Below are 22,751 nucleotides of genomic sequence, written 5' to 3'. Positions count from 1 at the left end.
ATTTGATGGCCCTTTCCCCTCTTGTACAAAGATGGGATTTAAAAAACTTAGTTCAGGACACTCAAAGATGATGGTTAAGAACTTGACAATTCAGCTGAAATGACCTACTTGCTCGGTGACTTGCTTACTGTCAAATTAGTAATTTTCAGTCTGAATGGGAAAATTTTAAAACAACAAAGTAATAAGACTTGTAAACTTTCCTTCGTGAGATATAGTTAGTAAACATAGTTGTTTATTTACTATAATTGTGTCTGAGTTGACTATTTTGCCATCTAGTTCTTGCACTTCACCAGATTATTGCATTTTTGGCTCTAAAATGCTTAAAGGTCTGTTTCCTAAATTAATCCTCTGATGCAAATTTTGTGGGAAACTTGCATTTCACATGAAATGTGATGTGGTGTGGAGCACACATGCATGAGTACCTGATAACCAGAGTAGTAAATGTCAAAGTCACAGCAAAAAAATAAGTGTAGTTTTTGACATCTTCAAAAACCTAGCATAGTTTATCACCACAGTAGAAAATTAAGACATTATTATAGAGATGGTGAAACAATCTTTTATAAATTCCTGAAGTAGTCTGCTCCTGCCTGTTCTTTTTTTTTGTCAGTTGTGGGGCCTAAACTCTGGGCCTGGGCGCTGTCTCTCAGCTCTTCAGCTCAATGCGTGCTCTACCACTTGAGCCACACCACTTCCAGCCTTTTCTGCTTATGTGCTGCTGAGGAATCAAACCCAGGGCCTCATGCATGCAAGGCAAGCACTCTACCACTGAGCCACCTTCCCAACCCCTCCCTCCTTGCTCTTAATGGAAATGTAATTTAGCACTGTAAATTACATTTATATGAAAATAAATTTATTTTAAAAGACCTAAAAAAGTGAGGGAAGGGGTGATATTGTCCAAAAAGAAGTATATCTGTACATCACTTTTATAAAAACAATTTTTTGGGGGGGAGTCCGGTCGTGGGGCCTAAACTCGGGGCCTAGGCACTGTCCCTCAGCTCTTCAGCTCAAGGCTAGCACTCTACCACTTGAGCCACAACACCACTTCCGGTTTTTTTCTTTTTGCTTCTGTGGTGCTGAGGAATTGAACCCAGGGCCTCTTACATGCAAGGCAAGTGCTCTACCGCTGAGCCACCTTCCCAACCCCCAATACTTTTTTTAAAAGACATAAAAGTTATTATTAGCATAAGAAGAAATAAAATCTATGCTTCCAATAGAAGTGAAAGGTGTCAATTATACTGCCTCAATAAAGACAGGACTTTGGCCAGCCAAGTCACAACCTGGTCTTCAAACCATGCTAGGGCAGAGAACTGACTGAGGACCTGAAGTCTTTTAATTCTTTTAAAGCAGCCACCAACCAATTAATCACTCTGCAGGTTATTTTCACCTAACTCCTCTTTGTATAGATCCACTCAGATGGCTCATGTTTTATTAGGAATTCAAATATTTAAAAACATGTAGTTAATGCAGGGCAAAGTGTAAGGTTGTTTGCTTAACTGTACAATGAACACACATAGAATTTACACAGAAGAACTCAGTAACATACGCCTCTAATTAAAAACAAAAACCTACAGACAGAACACAACATGTTTTATTGTAATTGTACTAACAGAGCAAGGCCCTGAGAGGCACAGAGGGCACAAGGCACACTGGGCAGCTGGGCAGGAATGCCAGGGGTGGTCAGCGCTGGCACTAGCACACGAGTCCCTGCCGCATCTGTATGATCTGTAGGAGAGCTGCCTGGACGTCCTCGTCCATGTGACCCTGGGGAGAAGACAGCAGAGAAACAGCTCATGTCGCCTTCACTGAAACAAGAATTCCACAGACAATGGCTTTACCCTGGGGCCCAGCTGCTTTGTGTGTCGAGCCGGCTAAGCCCTTGCAGGCTAAGCCCTCTGATCGATCGCGGTGACAGGCATTCCCTCACAAACACAGGAAAGTCAGTGCACACGAAGGCACCACTTGCTCCTGACATCCATAACCAGAAACATGGGCAAAGCCTGTGTGCGTGTGCACTCTTGCTCTCTCGCTCGCTCTTTACTCTCCTGCTCTTCTCTCTCTCTGCTTCTCTCTCTCCATCTTTCTCCCTCCCTCTTTCCTCTCTCCCTACCTCCTCCTCTCTCACACAACATTTCCGTTGGCATGAAATTTTGCTTTCAAAAACCTGTTATTATAGCAGGATGTTTAAATTTCAAGCATTAGCCATAGTAGAGCAAACTGAATTGAGAGTGAACTCTAAAGAGACAAAAGCAGGACTGCTCAGATGCCAACAGCTTTGGTTATGTTTCGTTAGGGCTCAGAAGAAGGCTTTGAATTTCTGAAGAGCTCGCTGTACCAGGCAGGAAGGTCTGTGAGGCTGTCCTGTCTTTCCATGAGTAAAAGTCACCCTCCCTTGGCCTTGGCCAATACAAGGGTGCCTGTCCTTTCCATTTCCTGAGCTTCCTCCCCTCCTGTCCTTCTGCCAATAAACCTTTAAGTCCCAGCTTCTCTTCTCTATACTCACAGGCAGCAGTTCCTGTCACCTGGCTCCTACTAGCACATAGCCACTCCTACATCACCTACAGAAAGGGCAGGACTTTCAGTATAAAAATTAGGTGTCTGAAATAATCATTTTATTAGTTTATCTAAGTCTCTTACTTTGAAGCTTCCTCTTAATGTTCTTCTTTGTTCCCTCCTCTCTCTCTCTCTCTCTCTCTCTCTCTCTCTCTCTCTCTCTCTCTCTCTCTCTCTCTCTCTCTTAGGGGTGGGGGGATAGGGAAGTACTGGGGTTTGAACTCAGGGCCTTGGACTTAACAGGCAGGTGTTCTACTGCTGTCATGTCTCCAGCCCTTTTTAGCAGTGACTGAAATAGGGTTTTGCTTTTTGCCTAGTGTATGCCTCACTACAACCCTATTTTCTGATTCCTGTTGGTGGGGTGAAAGGCTGTGCCACCACACCCCACTTCTTTCTTTGAGATGGAATCTCCTAGACTTTTTTTTGTGCAGGCTGGCCTGGAACCATGATCCTCCCCATTTCAGATTCCCACACAGCTGGGATGACGGGCATGGACCATAGCACCCAAGCTACTGGCTGTGAAGGAGTCTCTCAGACTTTTTGCCCAATAAGTCTCAAGTTGTGATCTCAGCCTCCTGAATAACTAGGATTACAAGGACAAGCTACCTTGCTTGGTTCTCTTTTTTCTTTCTGAACAGAATGATCTAATAGATTTCAAATCCAAATAATTCCTATTATCTCTCACTTGTCATTCTAACATGTATCTCTTTTAGCACATCTTCCTGAAGAGCTCATTCTCAGAGCGTTAGGGATGGCTGTTCAGATGGTTTCTACAGAGCATTAACACTGAATTCTTTTGGTGTAAACATTTTCTTAGCATGACTTCTTAAAAATGGTTTTCTCAGCATATCCCTCAAGAAGAGAACTGACAACCTTATGTTTCATTGAGTTTAAGGCTCGACAAATGATATTATCAGTACCTCTTTAATTATTCTAATTCAGTGCATTCCCTGCTCCTCATTTGCATCCCTTTCTGGTATTCTCTGCATTGCAAAGAAAACCTCCCAGGCAATCAGGAAGCACATGACAGCTCTTGCACCTCCTGTCTCCCCCCTTCGCTGATGGCCACATGTGACTGTCAGGGTGCTGCCTCCAGCTACTACACTGTTAGCAGCCACCACCATTGTGTGTTGCCAAACTGTCTAAAGAATGAGTGACAAGCAGATGGAGACAACACTAAATTTAAGATGTTGTGTTTCCATATAGCTTTGTAAATTTTTCTGGTAGATATGCAAGCCACGATTAAAAGAAACACAATTATTTTTAAATAAGCATATGGGGTACAACAACTTTAGACGTCAATTATATTCATATAAATTTATTTAAAAATAAAACAGCATTGTTTTCTCTAGAACAGCCTTTCCAAAAGAGCAAGAGTTCTTTACCTGGGCAGCACTCAGAAGGTGTGTCCGATAGATGGCGATTACTTCTTGGTGCTGTCTGTCAGCATCCTAGGAATGTGGACAGACAGACAGATCAGAATGTCAGCATTCACCTTTTCTGATCCCAAGATGCTGAGCCTGAGGCTACAGAACGCAGCATTGGTGTTAAAGCATCCTGCCCTTCTTAGAGTGAACCATGGAGAATTCCCTAATGTGAAATGGAATAAACTTTTCTAACAAATGCGTGGGGATGTATGTGGTAGAGCCATACCATGTATCCCAAGCTACATGAAATTACTGCCTTTACTTCTGCAGCACAGACTTGCACAAACTCCCACCAATGTACACTCTAGATTACTCCAAGTTTCTCCCTGCTTCCTACGGCTGCCGGTGCTCCTGAACATGCTTCCACAGCCAACGCGACCCTTTCCTCACAATACTTTCGGCTCAAAAAAACCTGGCTGACACTTCTTTATGTGAAAAGAAAATTGGAGATCATCAGCTTGGTTCTCAATGTCTACCATACTGGCTCCAGATCCAAGAAGGCCTGCTAGCACGCCTGGCTACATCTCCTGCACTTCACGCTCCCTACCTACCATCCCATGGCCCTGTTCTCTCCACTGTTTGCCTGGAAGATCCTCTGGTTTCCTTTCACCTTCCAAAACCATCTGTCTTACAAGTCCAGGCCTTTAAAACTAGCTCCCACCCCTCCAATAGTCTTTCCTTCCTGGAAAACTGCTAGGGTTGTATATTTTTCCCTTCAATTAAGTATATCAGTGCTGGGAAGTGGGATCTGGAAGAGGTGATCCATTAGGTCAACTCTTGATGCCAGACTAATGGCATCATCACAGTGGGGGAGGGAAGTCCTCCTCTAGGAGGATGAGGCCACAGCTCCTACTCCCAGTTGCGTAGTGATATCTTCCTCCTGCCCTCTGCATATGCAGCATCCGGGTCTTTCCAGCCTGCAGAAGCCAAAGCCAAACAAGGTTCTGCTTACTATAAACTTACTGCTTAAATCTCAGGTTTGTACTGAACACCTCTCTTGCATTTTACATGTCATGGATCTGCATTTGGCCACTCTAACTTCAGATCTTCTTGGGGAGAGGGATGGCATTTTCTCCTATCCCCACAGTGCCATGTGTATAATACACCAAATACTTCCAGCTGTTGGGGAGGACCACCATAACCTTTAGGCATGCTGACTGCAATGTTTTACCACCATTGGTCTGTAGATCAAGAGTGTAAAAAAAAAACGAATACTTTAAAAAATTGTATTAGTCAGCTTTCTGTTATTGAAACAAAATATTTAAGATAACCCACTTCAGAAGAGGAAAGGTTTATTTTGGCTCACGGGTTCTGAGGGTTCAGCAAGGGAGCGCATCACAGCAGGAGGACACCCCTTCCAGGATGAAAGGGAAGAGGAAGAAGAGGGGGCTGTAACTCCTTTCAGGTCACCTTCCAATGGCCAGAAGACCTCCCTGCAAGCCCTGCTTCTTCTTAAAAGGTTCCACCACCTCCCAACAGCACAGGCAGAGACTAGGCACAATGCAGAGGACTAAGTCTTTAACACAGGTGGAGGGAGGCTGTCTCCGGATCCAAATTACAGCAATAACTTCCTTCCACACAAAACCAACTCATAACTGATTCCTACAGAAAGGGAAAATGTTAGCAGGAACTTATATCTGACTGCAGAGGACACTCACTCATTCCACAAGAATGTGAACAAACAAGTGATCAGTCCTTCTGTCTCATGGATGGGAAGCCAATGTTTGAAGACAAGTGTTCTGTGCCACTCATGTTAAGTAGCAGGACTCAGATCAGCTTTAGCTTCCAAATCCAAGTGCCTTCTTTTAATACATATGGACATGAGGTATACGAGCACTAGACTGCTCCAGGTGTGGAGCACCTCCACGTTCCCAGTTTCCCATCTAAGCTTCACTCACAGCATGAGGTCCAGCCCTCCCAGCGTGCATACCTGTCACAGTGCAAGACCCACCCTGTGTACCCATCACTCAGAGTGAGGCCCACCCCATGTGCCCGTCACTCACAGCTAGCTGCTGCTGCAAGGCCTTTACTTGGTGCTGCAGGGTGTCAACCAGCTGGCTCTGCCTCTTGCTGGGGCTGCTGCTGGTGTATGTAAGCTGAGAGAGGCCATTGAGTGCCTGCTTTAGTCTCTCTACATCATTGAGCAGCTCAGTTATCTTTTGAAAGAGAGAAAAAAGACATAGGAGAAATGTGCAGTATTCATTGCTAATGAGCATCTGTATGTAGAAATTATTCTTTGAGACATAAGCTTTACCTTTAACAAACCAAAAAACTGCCATGATTATAGACAATGTGTAATTAGTATAATTTCTTGAGTTAAAGTCCCCATAATAAATTTCCTACAAAGGTATTACTGAGTTAAGAAAAAATAACAGGTACAGTCTCAGAGTTGAGCAGAATTGACTCTTCTTACTTTTGAGCAGCAGGTAAGGACCTGGAGGTTTAGAAACTGTGAGAAATGGTTAGAAGGGAAAGTAAAGGAGCATAGATCAGGTGCATCTGGAATCCACTTATGAGCCTGGTTCCTTTGGAGTTGTATAATGGGAGCATGCAGAAGAAATTAGTAGCTGGCCATTATAGTTCTATACAACCATATTTCTACTTTCCATACATGCTGAAAAGTTTTAAATTCTAGATCTTGCAGGAACATGTGCCAGAGGTTAAGTGTCAAGCCTGTCCACTGAGGAGAGAGGCATTTATCATTACTCATGAATGGGAAAAGCTGCTGTCAATCTTTATCTCTAGACTATATGGTTATGTTTCAAAAACAAAATTGAGTATTCTGTAAACTGACATGAGAATGTTATGAACCCTGATCAACCAGGTAATCTGAACTTGGCAACGAAAATGTTTTATGTAAATGGCAAAGAAAACAAAGCAGAAGAGGAACCACTTAAGTGTAGGAGAACTCAGGAAGGAGAACCAAGGTCTTTAGAACCCATAGGAATTGGCACAGAAAGGAGGGAAAGGGTGAAGGGATCACTGTGCAGAAAGATTGGGAGGAGGCCCAAGGCCTCAGGAGGGTGGGGGGGGGAGAGGGGGAGCTCTCACAGACAAGACTGGACACTCCCCAGTGGCTCAATTTCACACAGCCCACACAGGGCTTTATTCCTCCCCTTCATCCAGTTCCCCAGATACCATAAACCCATGGACCTATCTATCTATCAGCCAAGTGAGTCTCAGGTCTCCCATCTGGACCAGCTGAAGGAAAACTCCTTTTGCTTTTTTGTGCACTTAAATTCAGGATTTTTTTACATAGCAGTAGTCAAACCGGAAAGGTGACTCTTGGTCAGGCTTTTGTAAGCCTGCCTGTGAATTACTGTCTCCTATTCTGGCAATCCAGCTCTGGGCTTTCCAATCTGTTGTAATGCAAATTTTACGCCTACCTTATTATCTTTGGCTTCAATCTGCTGGGCAGATTCCTGGATTCTCCTCTGTAACTCTGAGATGGTAGTTAGAGACTTATCACACCGCTCTTTCTGGTCCTCTATCTCCTGCTCAAGGCTGCAGCGTAGCGACTCCTTCTCTTCTCTCACCAATAATTTCTTCTTTTGAGCATGCAAAACCTCCTCGCACACTTCATCATACTTCCGGTTCAGACTGGCCAGTTTTTCATTCAGGCTGGAGACCTGGGCCTCCAAATCACTTTTCGTTGCCTTGTATTTAGACAAATCTACCACCTCTCTGGTCTCTAATTTCCTTAGCGCCTGTTTAGTACTCTGAACCTCAGTCTGGAGCTTGGAGACTTCTGCTGTTTTATTTTGGCTTTCCTCCTCCTTTTCTCTCAAGCTCGCTTTCATGATCCCAACCTCCTTCTCAAAGGCCTCCTTAACCTGCAAGTGTTCTGCCAGGGGCACAGAAGAGTTCCTTTGATTGTCCAACTGCTGCTGCAGCCTGCTCACAGCCTGCTGCTCCTTCTCACAACACCGTTGCTTGCTCTTTATCTCCTCCCTTAAGTTCTCAATGGTGCCATTGAGAGACTTTTTCAGCGCCTCCACCTGTTCCACTGGGACATGCTGCTTCTGCATTATACTTTGTGTGGCGAGGATCTCGGCAGTCTGTTTGGCCTTTTCCTCTAGTAGCTTCTCTTTCTCATTCTTCACTTCGGTGTATTTCTGTGACAGATCTTTCACCTGTTTGTTTAGCTCTTCTGTTTTCCTGCCTAATGCTCTTTCCGTTTCCCGGGCATTCCCCATCAGGACATGCGTGTCCTTTAACTCCTTCTGAAGAGTAACAATCTCCTTCTTGAGCCTGTTGTTTTCCTGTTCACTTTTCTTGGCCTCTTCTTCCCTGACCTGGCACTTCTGTGTCTGTTCCGCTAACTGCTCTTTCAGTTCTTTCTCTGTTGCTTTGAATTTCCGCTCACACTCTTCAAAGCTGATAATCGGCGTGTACTTCAGCCTAATACATTCTTGTATCGTGTCCAGCTCCTTCTTCTGGGCCTTGATTTCTGCATGCAGTGTCAGGATCTCCTCCTGACCTCGCTTATAGTCAGCCAGGACAGCAGCATTGGCATCCTGCACCTCCTTCAGCTTCTGACCTGTGGCCTCCAGCTTGGCCTCATGCTCATCCAGGCTGATGTACTCGGCTTTCATTTGATTCTGAGTGTTTTCCAGGTTCCTTTTGAGGATTTCGTTCTCATCTTTGACTTTTACAAATGCTTGATTTATGTCTTCAAATCTTTTCTTCATGTCCGATAATTCTCTCTTAGTTTTCTCCAGCGTGCTGTTCAGTGCGCTTTTAACCTCTTCATGGGTTTTGACTGGCACGTACTGGAGGTTCAGGGTCTTTTTCAAGCTAGTGTTTTCAGACAGGAGTGTGTGAATTTTTTCCTGGTCTTCCCCACATTTTTTATTAAGTTCAGAGAGCTGATTTTTAAGTTCACCAAGGTTGGCTTTCAGAGCCCCAAGCTCCTTTTCATGTTTCTCGGGAGATATGAACACAGTTTCCAGGCGGCTAACGTGCTTACTTAACCTGTCATTTTCCATCTGTAGTTTCTCTGTTTCCAACTTCTTTTCTGTGTACTTCTGTGTGGCATCTGAAAGTTTTTTATTCAAGTCATCAATGTTCACGTCGTGTGACTTTTTCATTTCTTCGCTGACTTTCAGAGGAACGTAGTGATTCTTCATCTCCACTGTCAGGTCGTGAACTTGCCGGCTGAGGAGCTGACTGTCCACGCCCGCTCTCTCCAGTTCCCTCTGGAGGGCCTGGTTTTTCAGCGTCAACTCAGTGACCTTCTTCCCCAGTTCCCCAGACTTCTGCTCCCACCGGCGCTTGAGCTGCTCATGCTCCTCGGGCCGGACATGCTCGGCCAGCTGGGCCTTCATGCTCTCCAGCTCTCTCTTCAACTGTCTGACTTCACTGACTGATTTCTCCCGTTCTCTTTCTACCTCCGCTAGTTTCTTGGTTTTCTCACTCACCTCGCTCGATAATACGCTCTTCATGTTTTCAAATGTTTCTGGAGGAACGGCAAGAGCCAGCTGTGCCTGCAGCTGCTTCACCTGGCCCTCCATCTCCGTCACCTTCCTCCCTGCCTCCTCTTGCTCCATCCTGCACGTGCTTCGCTCCTTCTGCAGCCATGCCGTTTCCTCCCTCAGCCGGCCTTCCTCCCTCCTCAGTTCTTCCACCAGCCTCTCACTCTGTCTCATCTGGTTCCGGAGTTTGCCCACCTCCGTGGAGGCGCCTTCGTACTTGACCTTCATGTCTTTCAACTGCTCCTTCAGTTCCTCCATGGCCCGGGGGTGTCCTGAGGCAGCTTCGCTGGTCAGGTGCTCCTTGAGGGCCAGAAAGTGGGTCTGCATTTGCTTCACTTTCCCCTCTGACTCATACATCCTCTTCTGCACGTCCTTCAGGGCATCTTCTAGCTGCTTGATCTGCTCATCTGAGTCCTCTTTGACCCTCTCGCACTCCAGGGCCAAGGCTTTACACTCAGCCACCTTGTGGGCCAGTTCATTTTGGAGCTTGAGTCGGTCTTGTTTTGCTGAATCACAGAAGGTCCGCATGGCTTCGAACTCTCTCTTTAGAATCTCACTTTCGGAGTAGGAGGTCTGATTGGGGGAAGCCAGCTCCAGTGGTCGTAGCACAGACCTGCTCTGTACCTGGGCTGCCGTGCCCGGGGGAGTACCCTGAAAAGGAAAGACAGCATTAATGGAGGTGCCAACGGTCTTTACTTAAGTTACAGAAATGTATAGAAGTTTCCACCCTGTAAGGAGGGAGGAAAGGAGGGAGGATCAGCACAAAAATTCAGTTCTGGCATGAACCCCCCTCACTGTGCTCACAACCTCCTGAGGGTTCTGTTCACTTCATGTTCTCTTAAGCCTACTTCTGGCAGAACAAAGAAGAGGAGCTGTAGCATCTGGGTTCTACTGGGTTCAACTCTACCAAGACCTACTCACTACTTCTATGTTTTGTTACTCCTATCTGGCGCTCCAGAGTCTAAAGTAAGCCATCAGAGCCATAAATAAAGGTACTGTGATTTCAAATATGCAAATAATTTCACAGAATTACCTACTGTTAAGACTTCTAATAAGATAATACGGTTTCTGTGTAGCCTCACTGTCAACTCCGACACAGTGCTCTGTAAATTTAGGAAATATGCCCAAATAAAGGCAGTTGTGAAAGGAGTCAGGGAAATGCCCGCCGACTCAGAGAAGAGATGGAGTTCTCTCAGGGAGACAACTGAGAATTTAGCATAAAATTTGATTACTACTTTGTTCTATTGACCAGTGCTGACAAAAAGAAGCCGAATTAAATCTTGGCATGAAATAGTTCAGAAAGGAGCACAGAATCTTGAAAGATGGCATGTGAGTGCTTGATGACCCCTGCTCAGACAGTAGATGTACCTTACGAGTGTAATTCGTTGACGGCAGCACGTGGTTGCTACCAGAGGACGGGGCTCACATTACAGCTGTCAGTTGGATAGAAGCTGCCCTCCTCTGCATGGACATAAAGCAAATGGACACCACGGAGCCATTTCCTAGCCTTGCTGCTCCTGAATTGTCTCTCAGTTCCTCTGTTACTATAGACTAACACAACTGCAATTCACCAAATTACACCCTATCTTCCATGCTCATTACAACTGAGCATTACTCCAATCTTCTTAAATACTGGTCACCTGAAGACCACTCTGTCCTCGTAGATACTCAGAATTGAGCACTGAGCCTCCCCTAGGCTTGCTTATTCTGCCTGTGGTGGAGGCCAGATAAAAACAGCCTTTAAAGCCCAAGCAGGTATCAGTCCTACAGGCTTTAGAAGTGCAAGCCTGCATCTTCTGGAAAATAAAGGTGAGGAGGAGTAAAGAAAAGCAGTAAAGAAAAGCAGCCAACACGCTACCTCTTGGAAGTTTGGTTTTGGAGTTTCTGAGGTGAATTTCCTAAACGTAGAATATATATTTAATTGCAAAAGAAAATACACTTCAAAATCAACAGATTGCTTTGGAAAGATCCTCTGATGTCTTCTCCTTTATACGGCAAACGTGAGGTGATAACTAGCCATGGTGAAAAGAGGAGGCTTAGTACCAAAGATGAGGAGATAGAAATCCTAATCTCCATCTTAGGTCACTGTCATACTAGAGGGCACCACAGGTAGTCAGACCTGCCTTCATTAAACTCAAGAAAGCAAAAGCAGCTGTGACAATGAAAACCCTACTCAAGGTATGCGTGTTTTTTACATAGGCACAAATGTGTTCTGTATGTGTGTGTGTGCGTGTGTGCACACGCACGTGCACGAGCGAGTACTGGTCCTGTGGCTTGAATTCAGGACCTTGGTGTGTCCCTAGCTTTTGTAATTGAGGCTAGTATTCTACCACTTGAGACACAGCTCTATTTCTGGCCTTTTGGTAATTAAGAGACTCATGAACTTTCCTGCTCAGACTGGCTTCAAACTACAATCCTCAGGTTTTAGCCTCCTGAGTAGCTATGATTACAGGCATGAGCCACTGGCACATCGACTCTTCAAATATTTTACAAAATAAAACAGAATTACCTGTAGGTCCGTCATGTACATCTGACTTTGCTTAAGAAGCATGTCTTCTTTTCCTGAATAAGTCCAAAGAAATGACATCTTAACAAACTATCCACACTAAAGACAAAGATAAAGTTGGTATCATTTCCTCCTGCCATTTACGTAGGATCAAAAGAGAACAAGAACAACATGAAATCATCCTTGCTCTAAAATATTGATACTTTTCTTATTAGATACAAAGAAACACCTGAAACCTACTGAACAAAAGATACTAAGATATTGTTTAGGCAGGTGCTCCACTGCCTAAATCATGCCTCCCACCCTTTTTTTGCCAGTCCTGGTGCTTGAACTCAAGGCCCAGATTCTGTCCCTGAGCCTCTCTGTGCTCAAGGCTAGTGTTGAGCCACAGAGCCACTTCTGGCTTTTGAGTAGTTTATTGGAAATAAGAGTCTCGCAGACTTTCCTGCCTGTGCTGGCTTCAAACCATGATTCTCAGATCTCAGCCTCCTGAGCAGCTAGGATGACAGGCATCAGCCACTGATACTCAGCTATTATCCATTTTTAGGAGATCCTCTGATTGTTAGGGTAACCAGGTTACTTGACTATTACAAAATATACGCTCAAAATTAAAATTATAATCTTTGAAATTTGGAGGGTAGATATTAGTAGGTAACTTAATACTTAGCAGGAAGGGAAAAACAGGTCTTCTAGATGAATTCTGTGAAACTGGAGGACAAACAAAAGTGAAGATTCTTTATAGTCCAAAAATAATTATCAACTGAGTTGTTTATAGCACATGTCATTCTAAAATGCTTCAGTACTGAGTCTAATTTCTGCCAGTCAGAAAATTGCTTCTTTCCATGAAAACCAAGCCCCAAATATCACAATGAATCTACCAATGAACAAGGCAAATTTGGTCATTATAGAATGATATATAGAATATATCATTTAAACATCAAAGTGGCTGAGTCAGGGCCACTGTTTTGGAATGTGCCTCTTCCTGTGCCTTGGGGATGTGCGGCTTACAAGTGGATGAGGAGGTGTGCACAGTGTGTGTGGGTGGAGAGTATGGAGGGTAGGAAGGTATACAAGTTCTTTTGCACTTGAGCTGGGAGCCATGCTGGCAGCTATACTTTCATACTTACGGTTACTGAAATGACTTCCTGAGCCTAAATGATCACTCTGAAATCAGAAACAAGAATTACATCATTTTAGGTAGATACTACAGCATTTTGTCAAACATTTTACCTATATTAACTTCAATGAGTATCATTAAAACTATATCTCTGACATTGTTTCTCGAGAATATTATTCTAGCTCCTAAAACAGAGTACCAGCAACAAAGAGAGATCAGCTGGAAATAAACTGTTTCACTGAGCACTGTCATGAAAACAGCCTAGAGTTTTAAAGAAAGAGTTCACTGCTCTAAAGCAAGCAACTTTGAACCGCTAGCACTTGCTGCTGCTTCACATTAAAAAGGCAGAGCCACACTGCACCTCACCACTGCCGGAGGACAGGCCACCTCCCTGCCTAGAGACTCAGTTTATAAAGCACTGATTACTTGTGAAGGCAAAAGTAGATAGATAGAACGGAAACGGAGGCAAAGGCCTGTAACAGCCATAAAGAATCAGTGCATAAAAGACCCTTTCAGCAGCCTCCCCAGTGACAAGTGATATCTACAAAATATACACTCTGGCCTTATAGAATAATTCTATGTAGACAGAGTCAGGACAAGTGGCTCCCCTCTGGGCAGGGCAAGAAGCCAGTATTCCTGGGTGAGGTTATGTTTGGTTTTTTGATCTGGGTATACTAAAATTGTGAAAACTGATCAACTAGACTAGTTTTAACAGGTATGCCTTTTAATGGATATTATATTTTGGTTAAAAGCTAAAGCTTGATCTTAGAAAAACAGCTAGCTGATGCAAGCAAAGGTGAGTATATGCCCTGGATCAGATTACATGCCCTCTCTTCTGTGATTCCCTGACTAACCCATGCCTGGATATCCCACCCTCATCCATCTGTCACTCTGCTCTTATCACTTTCACAAGCCCTGCAGTGGCAGGTAAAAATGGAAGCCCAAAGAAGGGAAGAATGGACATGAAGGAAAGTTCGGAAGGGAGAGGAGGATGCGTTAAATGCCAGCCTCATCTGATCCCTGCAATGATTCAGCCTCTGCATGTCTGCAAAAGGGGAATGCCTCCCACTTTGCCAATGGGGCAATCAACTCAGAGACCTCAAATAAACTGCCTGAGATTAGGCCACAGAGAACAGACTCGGGACTCCCGGTTCCAGTCAGATGCTAAGCTCTGTGGCTACCAATTATGAATTACAGGATATAATTTAAGTTTTCTGTACCTCAATATATTTAAATCTGTTTTTCAGAGTCTCAATAGTTCTTAAGCTTTCTTCATGTTGCTTTTCTTTAGCTGCCAGAAGGGACTTCAGCTTTTCTCTCTGAAATGGAATAGAATAAATACAGAATAAAGCAAAATTACCCTGTGCTTTAACTAAGTTGAAAGTATGTTTTAGAAAAGGTGAACTGAAATGACTTTAAGGACTAGAGTTAATGACATCTCCAAACCAGGCCTAATTTAACCAGTGGTAGAGTTGCTGTTTATATAAATATGCTAATAAAACATATGATTTATATACACACACATATATATATAGTATGATAAAAAATTCAAACTTTTCTTGTTTTAAATCAATTACTTTTGGACATTTCCATTACCATGTTTAGGATTTTTCATCTTTTCATATCAAGATTCATAGAAAACTACATTGAACAGAATTTGACAGTCACACCCAGCTTTCTTCTCTTTTTAAGCAATAACTGGAAATAAAAGCCTCTCCATGTCAATTTAGGACCTAAACCTCTTCTACAATACCATTCTCAATGTGCAAAACGTTATTATGGTTTAAAAACAAAAGTATCATCCTACCTCACTTTCCAGATCATCAGCAACCATTACTTCCTAGATTTAAGAAGAAGAAACGCACTTTAGCTCTTGAAAGTTTTCCTTAAAAGGCATATAAGCTTGCCAGACATCTTCTCAAAGGACTGGGTTGCCTTTAGAGTGGGGATGCGGGTATGGGAAGCGTCTGTGTGCTGCCATGTGCATGGGCACCGGTTCAGCCTGGTCACTACTCCACAAGCATTTTCAAGACAAAAGAACCAAAGTACTGGCTCTCCTTCCTTCCTCACATCTTCCATCTCTTCCTTCCTCACCAAGCCCAGGGCCTCAAAAGCCTAATTTGGTTCTTTGTTCTTCCCATACCCACATTTTCTCATGTCCAGTGTTACAGATAAAATCCAAAGTCAATTTGGCTTTTGTTTGTGCTTTTTTTTGGGGGGGGGGAGGGAAGAGGGTTGGTGGTGGTGGTCAGTATTGGTATGTGAACTCAGGGTCTTTGTGCACACTAGGTAAGCATTTTACCACTTGAGCCATGGCCCAAGCCCTTTTTGCTTTAGTTATTTTTCAGATTAAGTCTACAGTTTTTTTGCCAAGACTGGCTGATCTTGAACATCAACTTTACCACCTCTGCCTCCCAAGTACTTGGACCACAGCCATGCACCACCACACGAGCATATCTGCAGAGATGTAATCTAACTAACTTTTTGCCTGTGCTGGCCTTGAACCACTAACCTTAAACCACCTCCCAGTTGCTGGGATTATAGATGTGTGTCACCATGCTCAGACCTGTTTTACCTTTTAGCACCAGGACTTGAATCAACAGGCAAAGGATAATCATTTGTTACTGATAATGACTATATCATTAATTTGGGAATTTTTAAAAGATTAGACAGATCACTCACCTCATTCAGTTGTAACTGTAAGCCATTGACTTTATCCAACAATATTCTTTGTTCTTGCTGAATTTTCCTCAATCTCTCTTTTAAATCTTCATTTTCAATCTCCAGCTCCTTAAATAAGAAACAAAACATAGTCTTTAAAAAGAGCAATTACAGAAGGTAATTTTAAAAGCAGTTCACTACCATATACACATACATATGTACATAAAACAGCTTTAAGAAGAGTGATTCAATTTAACTTTTATCATCGTAATTAATTTTCCAAAATGATCTTCTATCTCATGAAGACACACTTGAACCAATAGTTTCATAACTGTTAAATCATTTGTGTTTTTCTAATGAATATTAAAGCAATACTTTGCACATCATACTTCCAACATTATAAATTTAATCATTACTATAATACAAACATTCATAATAAGCTAATCCTTAGAGCTGGGATCTGGCTCAAGTGGCAGAACATCTGTTTACAAGTCCTAGGCCCTGAGTTCAAGCCTTAGTTTCCCCCCACACCCAAAGTCAATTCTTGTAGAATAAACTAGAAAAGACATAATCACAGACCACCTGTGCTTAAAGGAAGCACCAAGTTGGCTCTCCTTTGTACCTGAACACTGGGACGCTCTCTCTGATTCGACTTCATGTTGACCTCTTCTTTTACATTCCACTTTGGAGAAACATAAAGAAAGGGCAGGTTAGCACGCATGAGGGCACAGAAAAGTACAGCAGACTGCACATACCACCAGGGGGCGGCATGTCCACTTAAAATGCACAGTGTTTCAATGAGACAGGGTTTACTAAGACAAGTGTAGCATGTTTTTAAATACTAAGAGAATTTTTAAAACTTAACAATTGGTATAGATTAAAACCATCACATTTTAAAAAGGAAAATTTGTACTAGACACAACACACACACACACACACACACACACACACACACACACACACACACACACACAGTGCTAAAAGCCCCACCTACCACTCCCAAATAAGAGTGTAATTAGAAACAGCAGGTCGCATTAAGTGGTAAGGACAGCAGGGGTCCCTACAACTTGCTTTCCCCTCTAGCCCTGCCCAGATACAATCTCAGGAGTGGCTTCCTGAGGAGACAGACAGCCCTGCTACCCAAGTACACAAAAGTTCTCCAAATGGCCTGGGCGGGTAAACATTGTTTTTGTGCACCTACTGCTGTGCAACTTTCCTGCAGCTTAGAGACTAATGTCAACAAAAACACAACACAGTGAGTAAACAGACCAACCCTTAGCCTCCCTTTTTTCCCCCAAACTCATCTTGACATCTGCAGAATAACTAATTTAGAAAGCTAAAAAAACCTCTTCCTGAGGTTTTCATAAGAGACTGTTTTCATACTCCAAGTTATTTTTCTCGTTTCATCCAGTTTTGTTGAACCAAGTTTTAAACCATCATTCTAATGTGTCTGGAGGAGAATTTGGGTATTATTAAAAAGCTACTCTGTATCCGACTCTTTGAAGGCTTCTGTTATAACTAACCATCATTCTAGGACTTTGATAAAACATTAAAGGTGTGGTCCAAATTTGGCTCCAACTACTTTTCTGCCAGAGGCCTGTCCACCAGAGAAGCCTGTCATCTGGGCACCGCTCACTTTATCATCCCACTTTCCACAATTCCTCCACTCCAGCCCAGCTCCTCAGAAATGCTGACCTTAACACTAGATTCCTGATAGATTCCTAAAGTCCCTCCCTGGCACCCTGGCTCCACAGGGTAGGGCACACACCATTGATACCTGCTGCTGGCCAGCAGTGGTGGGGTGTGCGGGTATAAATGCAAAGTCCTTGACTCAGCAACTGCTACCTGACTGGCTTCTCCTGTCTCCTTCACAGAGCACGGCTTCCTTCTGCAGCCTAGTAGGCAAGGACATGCGTCTGTGAGGGCCCTACCCAGCCCCACCCTTGGCAGCTTCCTCCCTCAGCCTGCTTTGACTTCGTGGAGATGAAGGGAGGGCTATGCTGCCCGGTGCTGCCAAATTCTTCTTCCTCCAGACCTAGGTGCTTTCAAGGGCTGGGACCACACACTGATGTCCCCTGCAGACACTAGAGGTGTATCTGCAAGTACACTGCGGGCTACTGATCATAGGACCAGAATAAATCCTATGGACAGCGGGGATTCTAGGAGTATACAATACATTTCAGAGCCAGCGGCCTTACTGTTCCCAGTAAAACACAAGCTCCTTGTTTTCACTCAGATAACCTACAGGGAGCTCTGCACTGCTTCCCTCTAACAGCGCCCCCTACTGAACACTGCAGAGTGCAGTTTTCCCATTCCATGTGAGGTGGAAGGTGCAGACTGAGCAGTGGACACTGTATTTGACTCCTTTCTTCCTCCTCCTTCTCCTCCTCCTCCTCCTCTTATCCTAGGCTGGCTAGCAGAGGAACAGGGAGAGGTTAGAAAGTTACCCCAGAGGGGAAGAAAAGTGGGAACAGACAGACAACAGACATGAGCCATGTGTGGGTGAGCGCCGCACACTGATGCAGGGAAGGGAGATGCTTGAATGCAGCATGGGAGTCGGCGGATGATGAGATGACAAAGTGATGGTGAGGCGCGGGTGGTACCTGAGGGCTTTCTCTTCGGGGACTAGAGGTTCTGGAGGAGAGCAGAGAACTAGCGTGGGAGGAAAGCTGCCTACGCTAGCCTGGAGCCAGAGTGTCGTACAACCACTTCAACTTGAGAGAGGAGAGCAGAACAGGACACATTTACTCCAGCTGAGACACAAAACCAGTGTTAAACTGCTTGTTAGTAAAATTAGTACCAAGTATAAACTGTTTCGGGGACTATGTTATTTTTTAAAGACAAGTCCTCAATTAGATCCACATATAAGAAATACAAAAAGAAATGTTAAGAGCAGTATTAAAATCACAACATATTATTCGTTTTGAGTCCTGTGTTTTTGCATGGTGGGGCCTGCCAGCACTCAGGAGGCTGAGGTAGGAGGACCTGGAGTTTGTGGCCAGCCTATGAAGGGAGACCCAGTCTGAGAAAAAACAAAACCCAAACAAAAGACCAAGTACACCAACAACAATTATCTGTCCTCCCACCCTCCCCCCAAACCCAGTTATCTTCATTTCTTAGTGTACTGGTAGCATCCTCCCAGAACAGGACATACTTGGCTCTGTTGTAAGGAGAAGAGGGCAGGCAGTACCTGTCAGGCCAAAACTCATCATTTAAGAACCTCAAGTAAGGATAGGAACTTCACACATTAGGAGGTGATCAAGGCCCCAGACTGCCTGCCCACCCCCTACTAGGCGTATTAACTGAGACTGATCTACGTGAAGGTGTCTTCACAGAACATCAGAACATCATGACCCCAGCACCTAGGTTCTTCATGCGCATAGATCACCAAGTAGGGCATCATGCTCCAAACTCACAGGAGTGGTACATCTCTAACTGGCTTTCCCAAGCACGTCAACTAAGCCACACACTACACATAATGGTTAAAATTAAAATTAAGTTCTACCTGTTGCAAAGGAGCTCCTTTCCTCCAAAGTTCTCTCCCTAAAGATTAAAGAGAGAGAAAACCGGTGGGACAACAGTGTAAATCGGGCAGGTGTGTTAGTAAGTACATTTTAAACCTTCCTGGAAAGCTTGCCAGAGCTTATGACAAGATAACATTGTTTTCATCTATCCAATTAGCAAGTTTCCCACTTTCCCCAAATGATGGTATTAAGGTAAACTGGGAAGAAATTTGTTAATAAATATCAAAAAAACTTAAACCAGTGTATATCCCTGCTGCCTAGTGACTCAGTCCCTAGGAATTTATCTAAAGGGGATAATAAAAATATTGCAAATATTTATCTATACAAAAAAAAACAGGGGAAAACTCCAATAGCTTAAACACCTCCTGTAGAAAGATGCTTTATCAAACTAAATTTAAATAAATGGGATCTTATGCATCACGAAAAAATATACTAGAGAAAAATATTTGCGATTAGAAAAGCCAAATTCAAATATATTATCAAAAAGTTAAATTATTATCCCAACATGAGCAGGAAGAAAGACTATAAGGAGACGTGGGCCCCAGCTCATACGTGGAGGGGCCGGAGCAGAAAATGAATGGCTACCTGTGCATTGTGCTTTTATATATTTTCCAAGTTTTTTTTCATAAACAGAAAAATATCCACAAGCATTCAGAACTGAGTAACTGACTGGTTTGTATGTGTGTGGAAACAGCTGTTGTTTCTTTAAAGCTTTAGAAGAATAAAAGTTAGGGGTTTCCCTCTTCTTTAGCAGAAGAAAGAAAATCAATGTTATTTTTATGGGTCCATCAAAAAACATTAGTAAGACATTTGAACTGCCTCGTGCCTTAGTTCTTAGATTGGTCCACAGATCAAGGTTCACTTGATAAACTCAACTATATGTGATAAAACTTCCTGGCAACAAGTGACGATGACATAATTAAGCCAATCATGACAGAGGGAGGGGGACCAGGTCTCAGGATGGCTGCTGACCAAGTCAGCCTGTATTTCCTGGTCACGGAAAGGGCTGTACCTTTGCTGGCATTCTCTGATGCAGTCCTCAGCAAGGTGAGGATGTCCAGGTTGTCCCCAATTCTTGCATAGTAAGAACTATCATGGCCGAGGGCATCCAGCAAGCTTACATCAGCACCATTTCTAATTAAGACCTCTACAGCGTCTCTGCAGCCATACTCACAGCCCAGCATGAGAGCAGTTCTGAAAGGCAGACAGAAGAAAATGAGGAGAACCCCAGAGAACAGTCCAGAATAACTCTGCCAGGGGCACCTTAAAGAAGAGACAAGCACTTTAAGAAGTTACAATTGCTATAGACACAGATATAGATTTCACTTTATACTTTTATCCTGTATTTTTCACATTTATAAAAGCATTTGCCTTGTGTTGTTTGCAGACAGAATCTTCTACCATCTCAGGGCTGGGAAGGTGGCTCAGCGGTAGAGTGCATGCCTTGCAAGCATGAGGCCCTGGGTTCGATTCCTCAGCACCACATAAACAGAAAAAGCCGGAAGTGGTGCTGTGGCTCCAGTGGTAGAGCACTAGCCTTGAGCTGAAGAGCTGAGGGACAGTGAGTGCCCAGACCCAGAGTTCAGGCCCCATGACTGGCAAAAAAAAAAAAGAATCTTCTACCATCTCATACTTTCTTAGGCCACCAAACTAACCCATTTTATTCCACTTCTTCAATGTCCTATAAATAATCACCCTCATCTTTGTTCAAACCCAAGGATTTGCCTCTGAACATTTAAAATACTATTTATAGAAACAAAGTGCAGGAAATGGAAGCATGGGTTTTGTTGTTGTTGGTCATGGTGGTGTTTGTTTCTGCTTTGGGGATTTTTGTTGTTGTTATTGTTGTCTTTTGGGGGGGAGGAGCAAATAGGGGTACAGAAATGGAGGGAGAAAGGGTGAACAAATGCAACCATGGTACCAGTAGACACTCGGTGGAAAACAAACTATATAACTTGTGGTCCAGGGACAGGAGGGGAAAATTGGGTGAAAGTAAAGGACATCGTCTAAAAAAGAAATGTGCTGACTTATGAAATGATAAGCCCTCTGTACAACACCTTAATACTATTAATACAATTACATATATATTAAAACCCCACTATTCAAGGTCCCTTTGTGAGCTGAGCCATAGCATACAAACTTCCCCTAGAAATCCTTCTTTCAATGAAGGAGGAGATTTTCTTCCTGGGGTCCTGTTGCTTCCTCTATAAGGAGATCTTTCAGATCTACAGGCAGGCTTCGTTTGAAATGTATCTCAGTGCCCCTGTAGATCTACAGGAGAAACTCACTACACATCCCACACACTCACAGTACAGTGGCAAAGCACAATTGCGCAGTAATAGCCTTAAATTGTTATGGAAACTTACAAGGATCCTAGAAATTATTTTACCAAATCCTGTAATTTTATTGATGAGGGAACAAACACTTGTTGAAATCAAGTTCTGATCCTGTGTCTCACTCTGTTTTCAATTGTGGACACTGAAACACAATTGTTTCATTAGAAAATTTATTCTTGCCTTTCATGACAAATGCTCTCTTTCTTCTATAGCCTCCTTTCCCTTAGTTGCTAGTCTAAAATTCTGTTTAAAAAAATGAAATGAAGTTTTTGTTATTAGGTTAAAACTGCTAAAGATGAAACAGGAAAAAAAATCCTAAATACAATGTCAACTCTATTTTTGAACCATCAGCTATTCAATTACAAAACACATGCTGCCCTGCCTTACTAAGATTTTTGTCAATCTTCAGTGGGAGGAAAAAAAACCCTTTCAAAAATATAAGGTCTATACAAACATGAGACATATTCACTGATAACTAGATTATCTCTCTCTGCTTGTAAAAAGTAATCTTTTTAAAAAAACATTTCATTTATTCTGGACTAGGTAGGCATTTTAAGTTGTTTTTCTAACAAGCACAAAATATTACAGAATAATTCCTTATCCCTCAGGTAAAACTTAATCTTTAAAATCAAATTTTCTTAGTCATGTTTGGAACCAGATTAGACTGAATGAAAAAGGCTAATATTTTTAAAAAAACTGTTAGTCACACTAATGAGTTAGTTGCTTAAGAATTTCCTTCTTTGAGATGTCTGAAAAATAAAAACAATGGGAACTATAAAATCCAAAGACTACTTTGTTTTTCTGCTTCCCATAAATTAAAAGCAACAGGATACAACGTTAAGAAAAATGAAATCAAATAAAAAGAATGACTTTATTCTTAACTGTCTATAAAATCCCAGAAGACAACACTAGGCCCCAGCAGCCTGAGATGAAAACACCTAGGAAATTAACTGACACACAGCCAGCAAGCCACAGGGTGCCAAGAACACCTCCCCACTCCAGAGATAAGGGAAATACTTTATTCCCTTGTTATTTCTTATTTGTGCCCATTTCATTAAGCCTCATGGTCACTTGGCTTGCTTGCTCATAGTTGGTGCTCTACCACTTGAGCCATGATTCCAGTTCAACATTTTGCTGGCTAGCTGGAGATAGGTTC

General features: G+C 43.1%; 1 protein-coding gene across 1 annotated transcript in view; it reads right to left on the bottom strand.

Moving 5' to 3' along the window:
- Positions 1 to 1,566: 1,566 nt before the first annotated feature.
- Uaca (uveal autoantigen with coiled-coil domains and ankyrin repeats) overlaps positions 1,567 to 22,751 on the bottom strand; it is a 59,803-nt gene continuing 38,618 nt past the window's right edge. Inside the window, exons 8-19 of the mRNA XM_070042989.1 lie at positions 20,272 to 20,453; positions 19,241 to 19,278; positions 16,358 to 16,417; positions 15,757 to 15,864; positions 14,882 to 14,914; positions 14,295 to 14,393; positions 13,085 to 13,121; positions 11,961 to 12,013; positions 7,364 to 10,102; positions 5,981 to 6,133; positions 3,936 to 4,001; positions 1,567 to 1,761 (exon numbers count right to left, since the gene is read on the bottom strand). Coding sequence (XP_069899090.1) covers positions 1,690 to 1,761; positions 3,936 to 4,001; positions 5,981 to 6,133; positions 7,364 to 10,102; positions 11,961 to 12,013; positions 13,085 to 13,121; positions 14,295 to 14,393; positions 14,882 to 14,914; positions 15,757 to 15,864; positions 16,358 to 16,417; positions 19,241 to 19,278; positions 20,272 to 20,453 — 3,640 coding nt within the window. The 3' untranslated portion in view covers positions 1,567 to 1,689. The remainder of the gene's footprint in view (positions 1,762 to 3,935; positions 4,002 to 5,980; positions 6,134 to 7,363; positions 10,103 to 11,960; positions 12,014 to 13,084; positions 13,122 to 14,294; positions 14,394 to 14,881; positions 14,915 to 15,756; positions 15,865 to 16,357; positions 16,418 to 19,240; positions 19,279 to 20,271; positions 20,454 to 22,751) is intronic.

Source organism: Dipodomys merriami, unplaced genomic scaffold, assembly GCF_024711535.1.
Source record: "Dipodomys merriami isolate MVZ:Mamm:240054 unplaced genomic scaffold, mDipMer1.0.p SCAF_33, whole genome shotgun sequence".
In the NCBI taxonomy this organism is placed as follows: Eukaryota; Metazoa; Chordata; class Mammalia; order Rodentia; family Heteromyidae; genus Dipodomys; species Dipodomys merriami.
This window is presented reverse-complemented; position numbering and strand designations above follow the sequence as displayed.